Genomic DNA, 18,742 nt, shown 5'->3' on the forward strand with positions numbered 1-18,742 from the left:
TTTCATTGACAAAAGTATTCAAGGCAAAACCTGGGTTTTGCCCTCCCACTGTTGTGCGACTGTGGAGTTGTTGTATATAGTTGGGGGTGGGGGCACAGCCCCAGCTGTCAACGAAATGGGTTTCAGTGAAATGGGCTGTCAGCGAATAAGTGAACCCTTATATATATATATATATATATATATATATATATATATATATATATATATATAGATATATATATAGATATATATATATATATACATACACACACATACACATTTATATATTTTTCCCATATATGTATATATATATATATATATATATATATATATATATATATATATATATATATATATATATATATATATATATATATATATATTCATTTATATATATTCTTGGTTTGGCACTCGTACCTCTACATTAGGGAGCTAGGATGCTCTTGTATTAGTGCCATACAAGATCTTTGTGTTAGGTTGTGATAGGCATCTGTTTTTGTTGCATATACTGTAGGCTGTGGGGTTACGTCTATAGCCTGGATAGTTGGAATAAACATATTAGAAGACTGAGAATGAGTTTGCTAAACTGTCATACTTTATTTGCATTTAGGATGTATTCAGCCTGCCCACATTACAGTCTTGAAAAATGTTTGTAAAATCTTTCATTTACGTATGTTAAATTATGTATGCAGTTTTGTTACGGATATCTCAGCATAACACTATCAGCATAGTCTTCGTTAAGTATTTTTATCTGTATACAAATACTTAATTTACTCACCATGTCTGTTGGTTTATGTCTATTAATACATTAAATTTGCATATACTTTTAACTGTATCCTGATGTGGCCATTATGCTCATGGTTTAACAGAAAGTGGTTTATTTTAGGTATGACTAAGCTTGTGCATTTCTTACATGTATTTAGATTATGTATTTGGTTTATTCTCTAACTTTCAGCATCGCATAATATTTATAGCGTTTTCAAGTTTGGTTACTTGTTTTAAATTATGAGATAGATAGCATTAACTTTAAGTGTTTTTAGACTATACATTTTACAGGATTTGTATGGCACAGAGATTCTAGTGTCGATATGACATGATTTCTTATATGCTTGGAAATGTATGCAAGCATTAGAATGGGCATGTCCCTTTAAGACTAGTGAAAGCACGCTCTTTAAGATGCAATATAACATCTTACGTTGCAGGAATAGCAAATGAGGTATGTGTTTCACTGGTGTTTTAAAGCCTGATTTGTTTTATCTATTCAGTTTGTATTTTGTATGTTTGGTCTGAAGAAGCGGGTTGCATACCCATGAAAGCTCCAATCTTTTACTGAGTAAACATTAGTATCCTGGCTGGGTTTCTGTTCATTTTTTTATTTTTTTTATTTTTGTGATTGATCAGTCTGTATTAGGCAAACCATTTTATTACAAAAACATGAACAGTCAATACCAATTGCCAATACTGAAAAAAATACAGTTAATTTGACAGAGAGCTTCTTATGTTATAAAGTGCGCACAACTGATATAGTTTATTCTTTATATTAAAATTTAATAAAGAAAATTGAGGGCTTATAACTGCTTAATTTGCATGTACCCCTGAGGAATGGAGACTCAAAAGAAACAGCCAAATTATTCCTAGAGAGGGAACACAATTGCTGGTTCAAAGACATCTATGTATAACCTGGAGTTATGGTTAAAGAAGTGCTCAGCACTAACTACTGCAAAGTGGAGGCCAGGTAGAGCAATGGCATAACATGGCAATTTTGTAATACTTCACGAAACTCCCCCTTATTACCTCATCAAATGGTCATTAACAGTCATCTCAGCTGCTAGACAAGGACCAAACCGCAATCAACAACACATCAAAACCAGGGCAACAAATTGCACGTACTGTGTGCACAGTGTCTTGCAAAGGTAAGCTTCCTGTTTCACACTGTTTATCAGCCTGACCAAAAGGAAGTTTCATACGGAAATCGAAGCGGAATACAGTGCACTCTGGAAACTGCAGTGACACTACGGGTCTATATTATAAGAGCGACGATTTCAATATTCAAATACCATATGGATGACATCAAGTGGTTGAATATTGAAAACCTCAAGTGTGAACACTCTTCCCTTTACTTCAACGTAGTGTGATCCCGGAGTTGGTATATATATAAGTAGTGCGATCAAGTAGGTTTTTGTTTAATTTTACATTTTTTATTCTTATTTCAAAGTTTCACAAATGCGCTCATATGGTGTTCAAAGTTGTGAAACTTTGTTCTTATAATATAGACCAGACACTACTGGGATGGGCCTCCATAGGTCAAGAGTTGCCCGTCTTATGAAAACACAAACCACTCCTTTTGATTAACTCCATCAAAACTTTTCTGAACAGAGTGCAGACTCAAGACAAGCCCACCAAAACTTGCATATGCTTAAAGTACAGTGCACAATCTGCAGCTCACAATGGGACTCCTTTACATTACTAAACCAAAGTAGCTTATAATCAACAGAAAAATGCCCAGCAACTTACCAGTAACTCAGGTGGCCCATCTTCAGCATCTTCTGCAGATTGTTCCTCTCCTATTTTACTGCAAAAAAATATTACACAAATAGTTAAAAAGGTGGAAATCGTATTGCATATACTAACTTAAGACTTCACAAATGTAGGAGAAAACCTCATTTCCCTCTCAAGTGGGCCACTCATCTGTATAATATGCATACTTGCACATATATACATATACAGATTGCGTGTGCATGTATTACATACATCTTGGAGCCGATATATTTAAGTAGCAGGGGATGTGGGGGGAGCAGAGGGGGCTTGCCACCTTGCTTATATTTGAAGTGTAATATGGCTTGTTTTTTTAATTGCTTCTGTATGTAGTTGTTGCTTTCCTATGTATTTTCAGCGTTAGGGGATTCAATGTTTTGACTTTTCAGTGTTTTACATTTTCAAGATTTTGGTCTCAATGTTTTGAATTTCGATGTTCTAAAGTGAATCCATATACAGTGGATATAAAAAGTTTACACACCCTTGATAAAAAGCCAGGTTTTTGTGATATAAAAAATAGGACCACAATAAATAATTTCAAAACTTTTCCCACCTTTAATGTGAACCTGTACAATTCAAATGAAAAACAAACAAATCTGTTGGGAGAAAAATATAAAAAAAAGTTACTATAAACAGGTTGCATAAGTGTGGACACCCTTAAACTAATACTTTGTTGAAGCACCTTTTGATTTAATTACAACATTCAATCTTCTTGGATACACATCTGCCATCAATTAGAGAGACTCTAATTAACCCCTAATAAAGTTCAGCTGTCCTGGTATTATTTTCCTGACATTTACTCAGTTACCTGCTATAGCAAAAGCCATGGTTCATAGAGAGCTTACAAAGCAAAGGGATTTCATTGTTGAAAGGTACAAAAAAGTTTACACTGAATTGGATATACCAAGTAACACAGTGAAGACCGTCATCAAAAAGTGAAGAAAATATAGAACAGTAATGTTGCACAGAACTGGGTGTCCCTCAAATTGATGAAAAGACCAGATAAAAACTGGTCAGGGAAGTTGCCAAGAGACCCACAGCAACAGTGAAGGAGCTGCAGGAATTTCTGGCAAATACTGGTAGTGTACTACGTGACAATACTCCCATATTCTCCATGTGTCTGGGCTATGGGGTAGGGTTGCAAGACGGAAGCCTTTTCCTACACAGAAAAATGTCCAGGCCAAGTTAAAATTTGCAAAACAATACACCAAGTCTCCCAAAAGCATGTGGAAAAATGTTTTATGGTCTGAGGAGACCAAAATTGAACTTTTTGGCCACAATTCCAAAAGGTAGGTTTGGCGCAAAAACACTTTGCATCACCAAAAGATCACCATCTTCGTGGTGAAGCATGGTGGTGGCAGTATCATGCTTTGGGGTTGCTGTTACTGGGGCTTTAGACAAGGTGGATGGGAATTATTAACAGTTCCAAATACCACTTTTGGCCCAAAACCTTCGGGAGTCTGCTAGAGAGCTGAAGACTAAGAGGAAGTTCACCTTTCAACATGACAATGACCCCAAGCATACATCCAAATCAACATAAGAATGGCTTCACCATAAGAAAATTAAAGTTTTGGAATGGCCCAGTCTGAGCCCAGACCTAAATCCAATAGAAAATCTGTGGGGTGACTGGAAAAGGGCAGTGTACAAGAGATGGCCTCACAATGACAGATTTGGAGCTCTTTTGCAAGGAAGAGTGGGCAAATACCGCCAGGTCAAGATGTGCCATGCTGATAAGACTCCTACCCAACAAGACTGAATGCTGTAATGAAATAAAAAGGAGTTTCAAACAAAGTATTAGTTTAAGGGTGTGCACACTTGCGCAACCAGCATATTGTACGTTTTTAATTTTTTGTATATTTTTCCCCTAACAGACTGGTTTGTTTTTCAACTGAATTGTACAGCTATATCACATTAAAGTTGGGAAAAGTTTTGAAACTATTTACTGTGGTCTCATTTTTAGATCACAAAAACCTGGCATTTTAACAGGGGTGCATACACCTTTTATATCCACTGAATGTTCACAGTCAATGTTCTTTGAGGACAGGGTACATTACGATTTACTCTTAATGGGTCAGAGTGCAGTACACTGGCAAGGTTACTGGATTTAGGCACCATTACCTACATTATCTTTAGCATTGTGCTCTATTATTTCAGGAATGTCCATTACAACAAATATTCAAAAAAGGGCTCAAATGTGTTATTTCCACTGCTGACCATCATAGGAGGGGAACCCCCATGCACAGGGTTCACTTCTCTCGTATGAATGTTTCTCCTGCAGAAGAGTACTAAACCACTGTTAAAAGGTCTTCATACGGAGGAGGGGGCTATTAAAGCAAGTGTTGCAGTACTACAGTAGCAAGCTATGCCCTATCCCTATTTTGGACAGCTTGCATGTACTTTATTGTTATTGATTTGGGGGGGGGCAAGCACCAATCCACATAGCTCTTTTTCAGGCTTTGCACAAAAGCACTGTACGATTATAGGATTTTCAGTTTCACAGTAGTTCCACTCACTGGGAAAGATGTGGACTCCAGTTCAAGCAGCTTCACAATGCCCTGGATTGATACCTTTTTAGAAAAGGCTATAGTGGTAGCTGTTGCTCTGGATAAATGCATCCCAAATGGAAAGACCAGGGATATGCCATTTAATCCCAGGAAAAAAAAATGGAACACAGCCAACAAGTGGCAAAGGTTTGCTTGGAGACTGGTTTACCTTACTTTCCATACAAGAAATGCTGATCCATCAGCCAGATGTTGGACTTATGAACATCCAGCAAGTGCAATATGATTTTCCCCCTCTGGTCTATGGGTTTGAGTACGACACAAGAAGCTACACAAATGGCTGCCCACTATTTCAAAGAACTTCTGCTTGAAAAAAAAAAAAAAAGTTTGTAGTCTATTATGTAAAGGCCTGCCTCAATGACATTTTTCTAGCGGATGTGTTGTATGTCAAGAACAAAGTTTAAGGGCAAAAACTTAAGAGCCACTTAAGGTGGCAAGGAGGGGCAGCACAAGAGTACAGGGGATAGAGTTATCACCTCACAGCAAGAGGTCCCCCACTGGTGTGCCTTCTTTGTGGAGTCTGCATGCCCTCCCTGTGTTTGCATCCATTTCCTCAGAGTGCTCCGGTTTCCTGCAACATTCCAAAGACATGTAGTAGGTGTACTGGACACTTTAAACTGGCCATAGGTACAACTGTGCAAGTGTGTAGTGTGGAAAAACTACTGTGGCAGGGCTAGCCACCTGGTGGTGCAATCTTTGGCTCTGCTGAAGTGAAACCCCAACCCCATGTACAAAAATTGGAAAAAGGGGCTGTGGATTGATGGACAGATCAGTTTTTTTAATCATAAAAATGTAGACAATGTGGAGAAGCACTGGCTTTCTATGGGGTTTGATGTGCAGTATCTATTTTAGAAAATGCTGAACCATAAAATGGTAGAACAAGAGAGAATTGCACAGGCAGAAAGGAGCCCCCCCCAAAAAAAAGAGCTCTACTTTAAGATGTTGAGTTCCTTTTTTGTCATCTCTGTGCAAGTGCACAGTCAAGAAATATTTTAACAACTTGAATAAAAACTTCCTATTGCTGGGTAACCTCTCCCTAGATGTTGAGGACTGAGCCTTGAAAAGCATTAGGCTGAAAGGATTCACACCAAATTCTGTTCTGCTGTATTACAAGGATCTATTCTTGCAAAAGCAGTAGAAGACAACACCTTAATAACATGCATTAGGTGTTTTTCTACATCATTATTTAAGTTCTGCAGTATATAAACTTCCCTCTTATATCAGAGATGTATTTGATTTTTTTTACATAAAATGAGTGATATACAATGGAATAGCGAAATGTATTTTTTACAATAGATGTAAAGAGATAATATACTTATATTGGTCATGCTTTTGGCCTAGAGGCAGTTACATTTTTTTCTAGGAATTTCTCCAGTTACAGAATATGTTATAGATTTAATACACTTCTGTCTTTCAAAATTTTTTTTTGAGTTTAATAATATTCTGTGTAGACAGAAACAAGGTACAGCCATGGGGGCCCCATGTACACTAACCTTAGCATGGGTCTTTTTGAATCAGAATATATATCTATAGAAGTACATTTTTAAGTCAATATGTGGTTAGGTATTTTCGACATATTGGCTATTTAATTTTTATAGCCCAGGGTGGTCGAGAAATGGTTGAACAATTTATTCACTCACTACACAGTAATATATTTCATTTACAATTTGATGGCTTGTTAGTAGGAACATGTACTCCACTTCAGGATGCACAATTGAGTATTATTAATGGGGCTGTTTTACACTGTACTGTCCATAAAAAAATTTGATCAGGGCACACAATTTGTGCACAGAGATAGTTGTCATCCGACTCATACTTTGGAAGCACTTCCATATGGTGAGCTGCTAAGGGTATCCAGATTATGCAATAATATCGGGGATTTAAGAAAATAATTAAAAGTAACTGTGGATATGTTTCAGAAGAGGGGTTATAATAGGAGTTTGATACAAAGAAGATGGAAATTATGTTCTGGCTCTGTCACAAAAAACACACATACTAATTCAAAGATGTTGGTTCCATATAAGATCGATGGAATAGAATCCCCTAAATCTATTTTGTTACCACATTTGGATGTTTTAGTTCTGAAATCACTAAAGTGAAATATTTTTGGAATTATTTGTGCTCTTTGAAAAATGTTTTCTTCCTGGTTAAATGCTAGACAAGGCATTTCTTACAGAAGGGGTAGAAATATACATAATTTTATTGTCAAGGGGAAGTTCTGTCTCCCTGACTCTAGAATTAATCGGCACATATTCCCCGCTAGGCACATCTTGTTGTAATAAATGTAAAGCATGTAAATATGTAGTAGATAAGTTTAATATTAATCATATTTCATTTGGTACATGTTGCAGTTTTACTTGTAATACAGAGGGAGTTATATATGCACTTAAATGCCTTTGTAATTTGTTTTATATTGGAGAGACTAAGACGGCATTTAAGGTTAGAATGTTTGTGCATATAAGAGACATCAATAAGAAAGAAAGCTCTGTAGCTTCTCATTTTAAATGTTTTCATAACAGTAATAGTGAAGGATTACAGGGTACTATACTAGAGAAAGAAAGTATCAGTGTTTGATGAATGTTTTTTTAAAAAATGGCTTTTGACAAAGGAATCTTTACATTTTGAAATTTAATACTCTGCAGCCATATGGACTCGAGTTAAATTGGAAATACCCGATTTAATTAATTGTTTAATTGAACACAGTATAGGAGGCAAGTTTTTCTGATGTGCTTTTACTCCTTGAAGGCTTGTGTGGTGAGACGAGACGTTCGAGCTGAGCTATAAGTCTTCACATTTATTTTTTAAATAAATTATTGGCGGATTCACTGGCTGGTTGCTCTTTTTCTTCTTGCATTGGTGGTTTCATGACAACACCTTACTAGTTGCACCCTCTCGGAGAACCATGGATGTCTTGACCACAAGGGATACACTTACCAGGTAAAAAAAATAATACAATAAGGACCTTGGCCCCATCTACAGCACTACAGGAATCAAAGAAATAAGGGAGATATAGTTTCAATACATTAAATTTTGCACGACCAATTTCTGCTCAAAGCTTTATTCCATAAAGTGGATTGCACAACTATTTGATCAACGAAGGTGTTACAATGTGGTCTATGGGTTATTACTCTCCATCCTTACCCAAGAGAATTAGGCTATATAAAACTGTTGTCTACATATGTGGGCACACTAGCATTAAATGAAAGCAGATCCAAGGCTTAATCAATTACTTCTGCACAAGTGAAATGTTCTTAGTGTACCTAAAAGTTTCCTACAATTTTACTTTTCAGTTGTGTGTGGATACTACTTTGTCCTAAAAAAAGAAGTTATGTACTCACCATAATGTTCCATGTGTGTTGTCCATCTAGTCTTTATTCTTCACTGGTTGGACTCTGCCTATTCAAAAGTTCAAGGTTTTCCACTGGCTAGTTGCTGTATCCCTATCCCATCATGCCCCAGGAGAGCTCCCCAAATCTTGTTTGCTGTTATAAGAAGTTATATCTTACCACAACGTTCCATGTTAGTTGTCTTCTTCTCGCCTTCTTTCTTGCTGGATGGGATCGGAGCCGAACCTCGGCTCCGACTCGGCCTATACTATAGCTCGAGAGCTATTTTTACCGGCTCGAGGCAGCCCTATATCCCACAATACCATGCGCTAACTCCCCAGATCTCGTTTGGAAGCTAAGACATAGTATAAACACAATCTTGTAATCAAAAATTATAACCCTCTTTATTAGAAGATTACCAGATAGTAAGACTAAGGATACCAGGAAAAGATGCAACATATTGTATCCCCAAAAAGGAAGGACTCAATCTCGAGTCTGTCCAGGCTAGGGGGCAGGAGGGAGGGACGCAAGAAAGAAGGCGAGAAGACAACTAACATGGAATGTTATGGTAAGACATAACTTCTTAATGTTAAGTTGTCATTCTCGCCTTCATTCTTGCTGGATGGGACAGCGTCCCTAGCATCTTAGTCCTGGGTGGCTCAATGGAACAGACTCCTGAGTACAGTGGAACCAAAATCAGCTCTATTTCTAGAGGCTAAGTCAAGCTTGTAATGAGCAATAAAAGTATGTTTGGAAGCCCATGTAGCTGCTGCACAAATAGCATCTAGTGGTAACCTTGCTTGAAATGCCGTTGAAGTAGATAGAGCCCTGGTTGAATGAGCCTTAGGCCTAGAGGGAAGTTGCCTGTGCCTCAACTCACAGACCAAGGTAACAATAGATGTCAGCCATCTGGAAAGGGTAACTTTCGAAACCGGAAGCCCTTTCTTATCTGCCGCATGAGAGAAAGAGCTGATCTGATTTTCTGAATTGTTTTGTCCTGTCTAGGTAATACCGTAATTGGCGATGAACATCTAATGAATGTAATTTTTGTTCAGCCCTGTTGGTATAGTCTGGGAAAAAGACAGGTAAATCAATGGAGTGGTTTAGATTTGCTTCCGATAACACTTCTGGTAGGAAGGAAGGGTTTGTTCTGAGAGTTACCCTGTCTTTATGAAAAACCAAATAAGGAGGACGGACAGACAAGGCTTGAGTTCCGAGACCCTTCTGGCAGATGTTATAGCTACTAAAAACAGAGTTTTCCAGGAAAGTAGTTTGAGGGAACAAGAAGCTGCAGGTTCAAAAGGGGGCAGAATTAGTGAGGTTAGAACTAAATTCAAGTCCCATTGTGGAGGCGGATCTTTTACTGGAGGTCTGAGCAAAAAGATGCCCTTGAGAAAGGCTCTACATAGCTTGTGGGACATAATATTTGCTTCTGAGAGTCCAACATGAAAGTTAGCAATGGCCGCTAATTGTACTCTGATAGTGGCCGATGATGATCCAGAATGAAAAAGCTCCGCCAGAAAGTCCAGAACCTCATGAATGAGTGCATGAAAAGGATCTAAGGACCTATTTTGTGCCCAGAATGAAAAACGCTTCCATTTACTAGCATAAGTCTTCCTAGTATTGGACTTATGGGAGGCCAGAATGATATCACGAACAGGAGGAGAGATGAGGGGAAGCCTGGCTATGGCTGGAAGTGGAGCAACCAAGCTGTGAGGTTGATGGAATGTAGAGACTGATGCAGCTTGCCCGTGAGGTGAGTCAATAGATCCGGAAGGGGTTCCAGATGCCAAGGCTGTTCCAATAGGTATTTGTGCAGGTATTTGTGCAGGAACGGGAACCAAACTTGTCGAGGCCAAAATGGGGCAATGAGGATCATTTTGGATCTCAATGCGATTGCTTTCTGAATTAATTGCGGGATCAACGGAAAAGGAGGAAAAGCATAGAGACGACCCCGGGGCCAAACGTGAACAAGAGGGTCTGAGGGGTTGGCCTGGCAGAGGAAAAAGTGTGAAGAAGTCGAGGCACTTGCTGTTTTCGGGAGTTGCGAAAAGGTCGCAGCAAGGCTGGCCCCACTTCCGAAAGATTCCGTCTGCTACTGCTAGATTTATAGACCACTCGTGAGGCATGAGGATAGTTCTGCTCAATCTGTCTGCTATGACGTTGGACTTCCCGGGGATGTGCGTTGCTATCAGAAACCGTTGAGATGAAATTGCCCATTGCCAAAGTCTGAGTGCTTCTCGACAGAGGGGATAGGAATTTGTTCCGCCCTGCTTGCTTATGTACCACACCACAGACATTGTCCGTCTGAATTGCTATAGTCCCCTTGGGAAGAGAGCTCTGAAGGGCTTGCAACGTCAAAAGTACCACCCTCATCTCCAGGACATTTATGTGCAGGTGGCATTCTGACTGTTGCCAAGTGCCCTGGACCATCCTGCCCTGATAATGCACCCCCCACCCGATCAGGGAGGCATCCGTTGTGACAGTGGCAACTGGAAGGGGGAGAACAAAGGGTCTGCCCTGAAAAAGCTGGGGGGAAACCATCCACCAGGAGAGATGTTTCTTGCAAGATGGGGTTATCCAAATGTTGTGGGTCATTGGTAGCTGTTGAAAAGACCACTGAGAAAAGAGCATCCACTGAAGGAGCCCCATGTGGAAGCGGGCTAATGGAAGTAGAAGAATCGCCGCTGTCATGAGGCCCAACACTTTCAATACTCTGTTAACCTGGACTTTGTTGGGCTGAAACAGGGTCTGACATTCCCCCTTATGTCTGCCACTCTCTGGGGTGGTAGTGTTGCAGACATTTCTGTGGTGTTTAATATGGCGCCTATAAAGTTTATACATTGACAAGGCAACAAGGAGGACTTTGCAAAATTTATAGAAATACCCAGACTGTTGCAAAGCTGAATGGTGTAATCCCTGGCCATTATGAGATTGTGTTTGGTGGTAGCGGAAATGAGCCAGTCGTCTAAGTACGGAAACACCTGGAATCCTTTCTGTCTCAGGTGAGCCGTGACCACTGCCAAACATTTGGTGAACACCCGGGGGGCTGTGGTGAGACCAAAGGGCAGGGCTCTGAATTGAAAATGACTGACTCCCAGCCGGAAACCTCCTGGAGCGTCTGTGTATCTACGTGGTAGTACACGTCCTGGAGGTCTAATGAGCACATCCAGTTGTCTCTGCCCAAAAAGGGTAGAATGGACTGCAGTGTTACCATCCGAAATTTTGTCTTTAGCACAGATTTGTTTAACCTGTTGAGATCCAAAATAGGTCTCCAGTCTCCTGTCTGTTTTGGTACCAAAAAGAACCTAGAGTAAATTCTGGACCCTAGCTGATCTGCTGGGACTGCCTGGGTGACTCTTTTTGCCAATAGCTTTTCTATTTCTAGCTGAGCCTGACCCCTTTGTGCGGGTGGTACATCTGGTAGGGGTTTTGGCGGTTGTACCAGGGGGATGGTAAAGGGGATTTTGTAACCCTCGGATATGATCTTCTGTACCCATGTGTCTTGGGAGAGGGATTGCCAGGCTTCCGGGTACAGAGATAATCTTCCCCCGACTGCCTCCGAAGGCGGACAGTCTGGCAGCTTCTAAGGGATGCTGAAAGGGTTGATCAGGAAAAGATTCCCTAGAACCCTGGTTCTGAGAACCCCCCTCTGCCCCTGGGGCAGCGTCTGTTATTTCCCCCTCTGCCTCTAGGGGGAAAATCACCACGTGCGGCAGGTGCGACTCCCTGTGGTTTGCGGAACCACATCTTTCCCCCCTTCTGTCCCTTAGGATAAGGTCTAGAAGGCGTGGAAAAATTGACTCCCACGGCAGAGAGAGTTTTACCATCTTGCTCGCATCTGGTGAGGGTATTCTTCACCTGAGGTCCGAACAATTCCGAACCATCAAAGGGGGTGTTAGTGAAGGACGCCTTGAAGGGATCGGCAAAGTTAGAGCCGCATCCAAGCGCGACGTCTTAACACAACGCCTGTGCCAGTGGCCCTACTCGCTCCATCAGCTGCATAAGAAATTAGCCGCATGGAAGAGTTAACAATGGAGTTCAGGGTAGCCAGCTGAGAGTTTATTTTGTCCTTAAACCCCGCAGCAGAAGGATCCTGTGCCATTTTTCACCCAGCTCTTTGAGCAAGTCTCTCTGAAGGCGGGTGAAATGACAAATAGTTCAGCGATCGCATAGAAAAGGCCAAAGGTCCGCTTGCCATACCTGTCCATGGTCCTAGACTCCTTGTTAGGAGGATGAACAGATACAGAAGGATCAGCCAATTCCTTCTTAGTGGCTGCTGCTACCACCATAGCATCAACTGAAACGCCTTTGGTGAGAAAGGATTTATCATCTGGTGCAGAAATAAATTTAGGCGGCCTACTAGGAGTAGGTTCCATTGAATCAGGAGCTGCCCACGCCTTTCTAGCCACTACCTCCATTAGTGGGTTGAAAGGGGGAGACACCCAGGAGGTGGAAGGGCGAGATCCAAAAGCGTCAAGGTAAACAGACTCGTCCTTGGAAGGTTTAAGAGTGGACCAATTTCCCCTCCGTCTTAGGATTTCCAGGATGTCTGAAAAGGAGACATCCTCAGAGGGGGATCTGGGGGAACCTTCAGACTCATCCAAGTCGGTGTCCGACGTGACAGACTCGGGGGAGTCCATGTGCTTCCTCTTGCACTTTCTTTTCCTAGGGGGTTCCCCTGAAACTTCAGGGGAGCCCTTAGAAGAGGAGGAGACACCCAAAGTGGGTATCTCACGCTGTGGATCTCTGCTGACAGGTGCAAGAGAATGGCCAGAGACCGTAACAGGCACTATGGAGGGAGGAGCCGCAGAACTTAACCTTGGAGTGGACACTGGGTCCACCACACTCATCACCTCGAAGGCTCCCCCACACTCATCACCTCGAAGGCTCCCCTATCAGACACCAAAGGTAGCACCGGCGAGACCGGAACCACCCCGAAGCAGACCGAGAAGGCTCCGAGAATTATGTCGGGGCCGAACTAACCAGAGCCAAAGCTCAGAGAATGATGTCGGGGTCGGACAAGGGTCCGATGCCACTCGGCCCCTCGGAGCAGACAATGAAGTCTCGGCGCCCGGACCTCTCCACGGACGGAACCAATGAAGAGGTCGGAGCCGGCGACACCGGAGCCGAAGGAGGAAGTATCGGCTCAGACGTAGGCAAGGTCACAGTTCCGAGAAACTCCGGCTCCGAGCTCGAATGACGAGTCAGAGGAGGAATAGATAATTGTATCGAAGGAGCCACAGTCTGGTGAGATGGGCTCGAGCATTTGGGCCAGTGCCTGAGATTTTCTACTGACCACCCTCTCGATGTCATGGTCAGAAAGCCTAGATGACCTCGATGGAGTCCTATGACTCTGCTCCAAGAGAGGGGATCTTGGAGCCGATCTAACTAACTCTAGGGAGGGGGACCTAGAGCGCTTGCGCGCTGGGGTCGGCTCCGATGATGGTTTCGGAGTGGAAACCACTTTGCTCGCCTCGGAGCCAGCCGGAACCGAGGTCGGAGCCATCTCAACAACACCAGCCCTCGACTCAGAAGCTGGAGCCGAGGGTTTGGCGGTTTTTGATGACTTCCCCGAGCCAGACTTGGACGGGGAGTCATCAGGCTTTAACAAGCCCCTTAGAATAAGCTTGTTACGCCTCTCCTGCAGGACTCTTGAACTAAATCCGTGACAAACGGAACAAGAGTCCTGCAGGTGTAAAGGCCCCAAGCAATAGACACAAGAAGTGTGACCGTCTGTCAGAGACATTTTCTGACAGCACGAGTCACACTTCTTGAATCCCGAGACCTTAGAGTCTTTGGACATAGTTTAAACCACAGTAAAAAACAGTCAGTCCACACACAACACACACACACACACACACACACACACACACACACACACACACACACACACACACACACACACACACACACACTCAATTTAAAATAAACTATAAAAGGAGTTAAGGGAACTGACTAAACTCATACACACAGATAGAAAGGGGTGGGGAAACTGAGGTAAAGCCCGTAGGCCCAAGATAAAAAATTAACTAAATAAGGGAAGGAGGGCTACAAGAGAAAGGGATCCGAGAATAAGGTAATCAGTAGGGACCTAGACAAAGATAACTACTGGGAAAAAAACTACCTGAAAACTAGTTCAATTAAGTAAAACTCCTTACTAACCTGAGCTGGTAAAAAAAGACAACCTCGTAGCGAAGAGGCAAACGAGATCTGGGGAGTTAGCGCATGGTATTGTGGGATATAACTGGATAAGTTTATTATAAGTTTTTTTGTTAGTTTTTCTGAATATTAGAAGTTCTCTCTTTAAATAATACTCTGTTTTTTGATTGATTAATTTTGTAATTGCTTAATTAATTATAGTATATATTGGAGTGGGTGTGTTTTTGTAACTTGTACTCATTGAAGGCTATTATGCCGAGGCGCTAAGCTGGATTAAACTTCTTGTGGAACTGGCGTTGTTTTTTGGCTGATGCCGTTTTCTTCTTTTTTTGTTTGTGATTCTTGCGGTCATGGATACCAGTTCTTTACTTAATACTCCAAGAGTTTTTAGAGAGAACTTCACTCCGCCAGTTAATGGCTTCACTACAGATACTAGTGGTGGTAACGGAAGTGCCACTAATGTTATAAATGTTTTATCCTTTTCGGATGCTACCGGTTGCACTGGTGGGGCTAATAATTTGTTTCCCGTGACGACAACGGTTCCTGATACTGTGGTGAGACCGAAGGTTTCCAAGGACGTTACAGGTGTGCTTCCTGCTATGCTGGCGACCCCCGAGGTTACGGTGAGAACGAATGCTCCTACGGAGGTGTTGGGTCCTTCTGAGACTATGGACGTTCCTCTGGGCAGCAGGTCTCGTTTTGCAGGTACAGCTAATAATTTTCATCGAGCAAACACTGTAGAGAATGCAGCACCTAATGGTAACGTTTCTTCAGAATATATTTCTAAATTCTTTCAAGAAAGACAGCAGAAGTTTATGAATCCCTTCGGTACTTTAGGTGGTCGTATTATTAATCCCACATTTCCACAAGAAGTTTTAAACCCTTTTCAGGGGAATGAGTGCATGAAAAGGATCTAAGGACCTATTTTGTGCCCAGAATGGCGCTTCCATTTACTAGCATAAGTCTTCCTAGTATTGGACTTATGGGAGGCCAGAATGATATCACGAACAGGAGGAGAGATGAGGGGAAGCCTGGCTATGGCTGGAAGTGGAGCAACCAAGCTGTGAGGTTGAAGGAATGTAGAGACTGATGCAGCTTGCCCGTGAGGTGGGTCAATAGATCCGGAAGGGGTTTCAGATGCCAAGGCTGTTCCAATAGGTATTTGTGCAGGAACGGGAACCAAACTTGTCGAGACCAAAATGGGGCAATGAGGATCATTTTGGATCTCAATGCGATTGCTTTCTGAATTAATTGCGGGATCAACGGAAAAGGAGGAAAAGCATAGAGACGACCCGGGCCAAACGTGAACAAGAGGGTCTGAGGGTTGGCCTGGCAGAGGAAAAGTGTGAAGAAGTCAAGGCACTTGCTGTTTTCGGGAGTTGCGAAAAGGTCGCAGCAAGGCTGGCCCCACTTCCGAAAGATTCCGTCTGCTACTGCTAGATTTATAGACCACTCGTGAGGCATGAGGATAGTTCTGCTCAATCTGTCTGCTATGACGTTGGACTTCCCGGGGATGTGCGTTGCTATCAGAAACCGTTGAGATGAAATTGCCCATTGCCAAAGTCTGAGTGCTTCTCGACAGAGGGAATAGGACTTTGTTCCGCCCTGCTTGTTTATGTACCACACCACAGACATATTGTCAGTCTGAATTGCTATAGTCCCCTTGGGAAGAGAGCTCTGAAGGGCTTGCAACGTCAAAAGCACCACCCTCATCTCCAGGACATTTATGTGCAGGTGGCATTCTGACTGTTGCCAAGTGCCCTGGACCATCCTGCCCTGATAATGCACCCCCCACCCGATCAGGGAGGCATCCGTTGTGACAGTGGCAACTGGAAGGGGGAGAACAAAGGGTCTGCCCTGAAAAAGCTGGGGGGAAACCATCCACCAGGAGAGATGTTTCTTGCAAGATGGGGTTATCCAAATGTTGTGGGTCATTGGTAGCTGTTGAAAAGACCACTGAGAAAAGAGCATCCACTGAAGGAGCCCCATGTGGAAGCGGGCTAATGGAAGTAGAAGAATCGCCGCCGTCATGAGGCCCAACACTTTCAATACTCTGTTAACCTGGACTTTGTTGGGCTGAAACAGGGTCTGACATTCCACCTTATGTCTGCCACTCTCTGGGGTGGTAGTGTTGCAGACATTTCTGTGGTGTTTAATATGGCGCCTATAAAGTTTATACATTGACAAGGCAACAAGGAGGACTTTGCAAAATTTATAGAAATACCCAGACTGTTGCAAAGCTGAATGGTGTAATCCCTGGCCATTATGAGATAGTGTTTGGTGGTAGCGGAAATGAGCCAGTCGTCTAAGTATGGAAACACCTGGAATCCTTTCTGTCTGAGGTGAGCCGTGACCACTGCCAAACATTTGGTGAACACCCGGGGGGCTGTGGTGAGACCAAAGGGCAGGGCTCTGAATTGAAAATGACTGACTCCCAGCCGGAAGCGGAGAAACCTAATGGAGCGTCTGTGTATCTATGTGGTAGTACACGTCCTGGAGGTCTAATGAGCACATCCAGTCGTCTCTCCCCAAAAAGGGTAGAATGGACTGCAGTGTTACCATCCGAAATTTTGTCTTTAGCACAGATTTGTTTAACCTGTTGAGATCCAAAATAGGTCTCCAGTCTCCTGTCTTTTTTGGTACCAAAAAGAACCTAGAGTAAATTCCGGACCCTAGCTGATCTGCTGGGACTGCCTGGATGACTCTTTTTGCCAATAGCTTTTCTATTTCTAGCTGAGCCTGACCCCTTTGTGCGGTGGTACATCTGGTAGGGGTTTTGGCGGTTGTACCAGGGGGATGGTAAAGGGGATTTTGTAACCCTCGGATATGATCTTCTGTACCCATGTGTCTTGGGAGAGGGATTGCCAGGCTTCCGGGTACAGAGATAATCTTCCCCCGACTGCCTCCGAAGGCGGACAGTCTGGCAGCTTCTAAGGGATGCTGAAAGGATTGATCAGGAAAAGATTCCCTAGAACCCTGGTTCTGAGGACCCCCCTCTGCCCCTGGGGCAGCGTCATTTCCCCCTCTGCCTCTAGGGGGAAAATCACCACGTGCGGCAGGTGCGACTCCCTGTGGTTTGCGGAACCACATCTTTCCCCCCTTCTGTCCCTTAGGATAAGGTCTAGAAGGCGTGGAAAAATTGACTCCCATGGCAGAGAGTTTTACCATCTTGCTCGCATCTGGTGAGGGTATTCTTCACCTGAGGTCCGAACAATTCCGAACCATCCAAGGGGGTGTTAGTGAAGGACGCCTTGAAGGGATCGGCAAAGTTAGAGCCGCATCCAAGCGTGACGTCTTAACACAACGCCTGTGCCAGTGGCCCTACTTGCTCCATCGGCTGCATAAGAAATTAGCCGCATGGAAGAGTTAACAATGGAGTTCAGGGTAGCCAGCTGAGAGTTTATTTTGTCCTTAAACCCTGCAGCAGAAGGATCCTGTACCATTTTTCACCCAGCTCTTTGAGCAAGTCTCTCTGAAGGCGGGTGAAATGACAAATAGTTCAGCGATCGCATAGAAAAGGTCGCTAAAGCAAAGGTCCGCTTGCCATACCTGTCCATGGTCCTAGACTCCTTGTTAGGAGGATGAACAGATACAGAAGGATCAGGTCGCTAAAGCAAAGGTCCGCTTGCCATACCTGTCCATGGTCCTAGACTCCTTGTTAGGAGGATGAACAGATACAGAAGGATCAGCCAATTCCTTCTTGGTGGCTGCTGCTACCACCATAGCATCAACTGAAACGCCTTTGGTGAGAAAGGATTTATCATCTGGTGCAGAAATAAATTTAGAAGGCCTCCTAGGAGTAGGTTCCATTGAATCAGGAGCTGCCCACGCCTTTCTAGCCACTACCTCCATTAGTGGGTTGAAAGGGGGAGACACCCAGGAGGTGGAAGGGCGAGATCCAAAAGCGTCAAGGTAAACTGACTCGTCCTTGGAAGGTTTAAGAGTGGACCAATTTCCCCTCCGTCTTAGAATTTCCAGGATGTCTGAAAAGGAGACATCCTCAGAGGGGGATCTGGGGGAACCTTCAGACTCATCCAAGTTGGTGTCCGACGTGACAGACTCGGGGGAGTCCATGTGCTTCCTCTTGCACTTTCTTTTCCTAGGGGGTTCCCCTGAAACTTCAGGGGAGCCCTCAGAAGAGGAGGAGACACCCAAAGTGGGTATCTCACGCTGTGGATC

At 43.1% G+C, this 18,742-nt stretch overlaps 1 protein-coding gene across 2 annotated transcripts in view; it reads right to left on the minus strand.

Moving 5' to 3' along the window:
* The window catches only part of RBBP7 (RB binding protein 7, chromatin remodeling factor), a 917,024-nt gene that overhangs the window by 339,329 nt on the left and 558,953 nt on the right, over nt 1-18,742 (minus strand). For both annotated transcript variants that reach the window (XM_044073050.1, XM_044073051.1), the window contains exon 10: nt 2,494-2,551. In XM_044073050.1, coding sequence (XP_043928985.1) covers nt 2,494-2,551 — 58 coding nt within the window. The remainder of the gene's footprint in view (nt 1-2,493; nt 2,552-18,742) is intronic.

This window comes from Protopterus annectens, chromosome 5.part1 (assembly GCF_019279795.1).
Source record: "Protopterus annectens isolate FY-2018-M chromosome 5.part1, PAN1.0, whole genome shotgun sequence".
Lineage (NCBI taxonomy): Eukaryota > Metazoa > Chordata > Ceratodontiformes > Protopteridae > Protopterus > Protopterus annectens.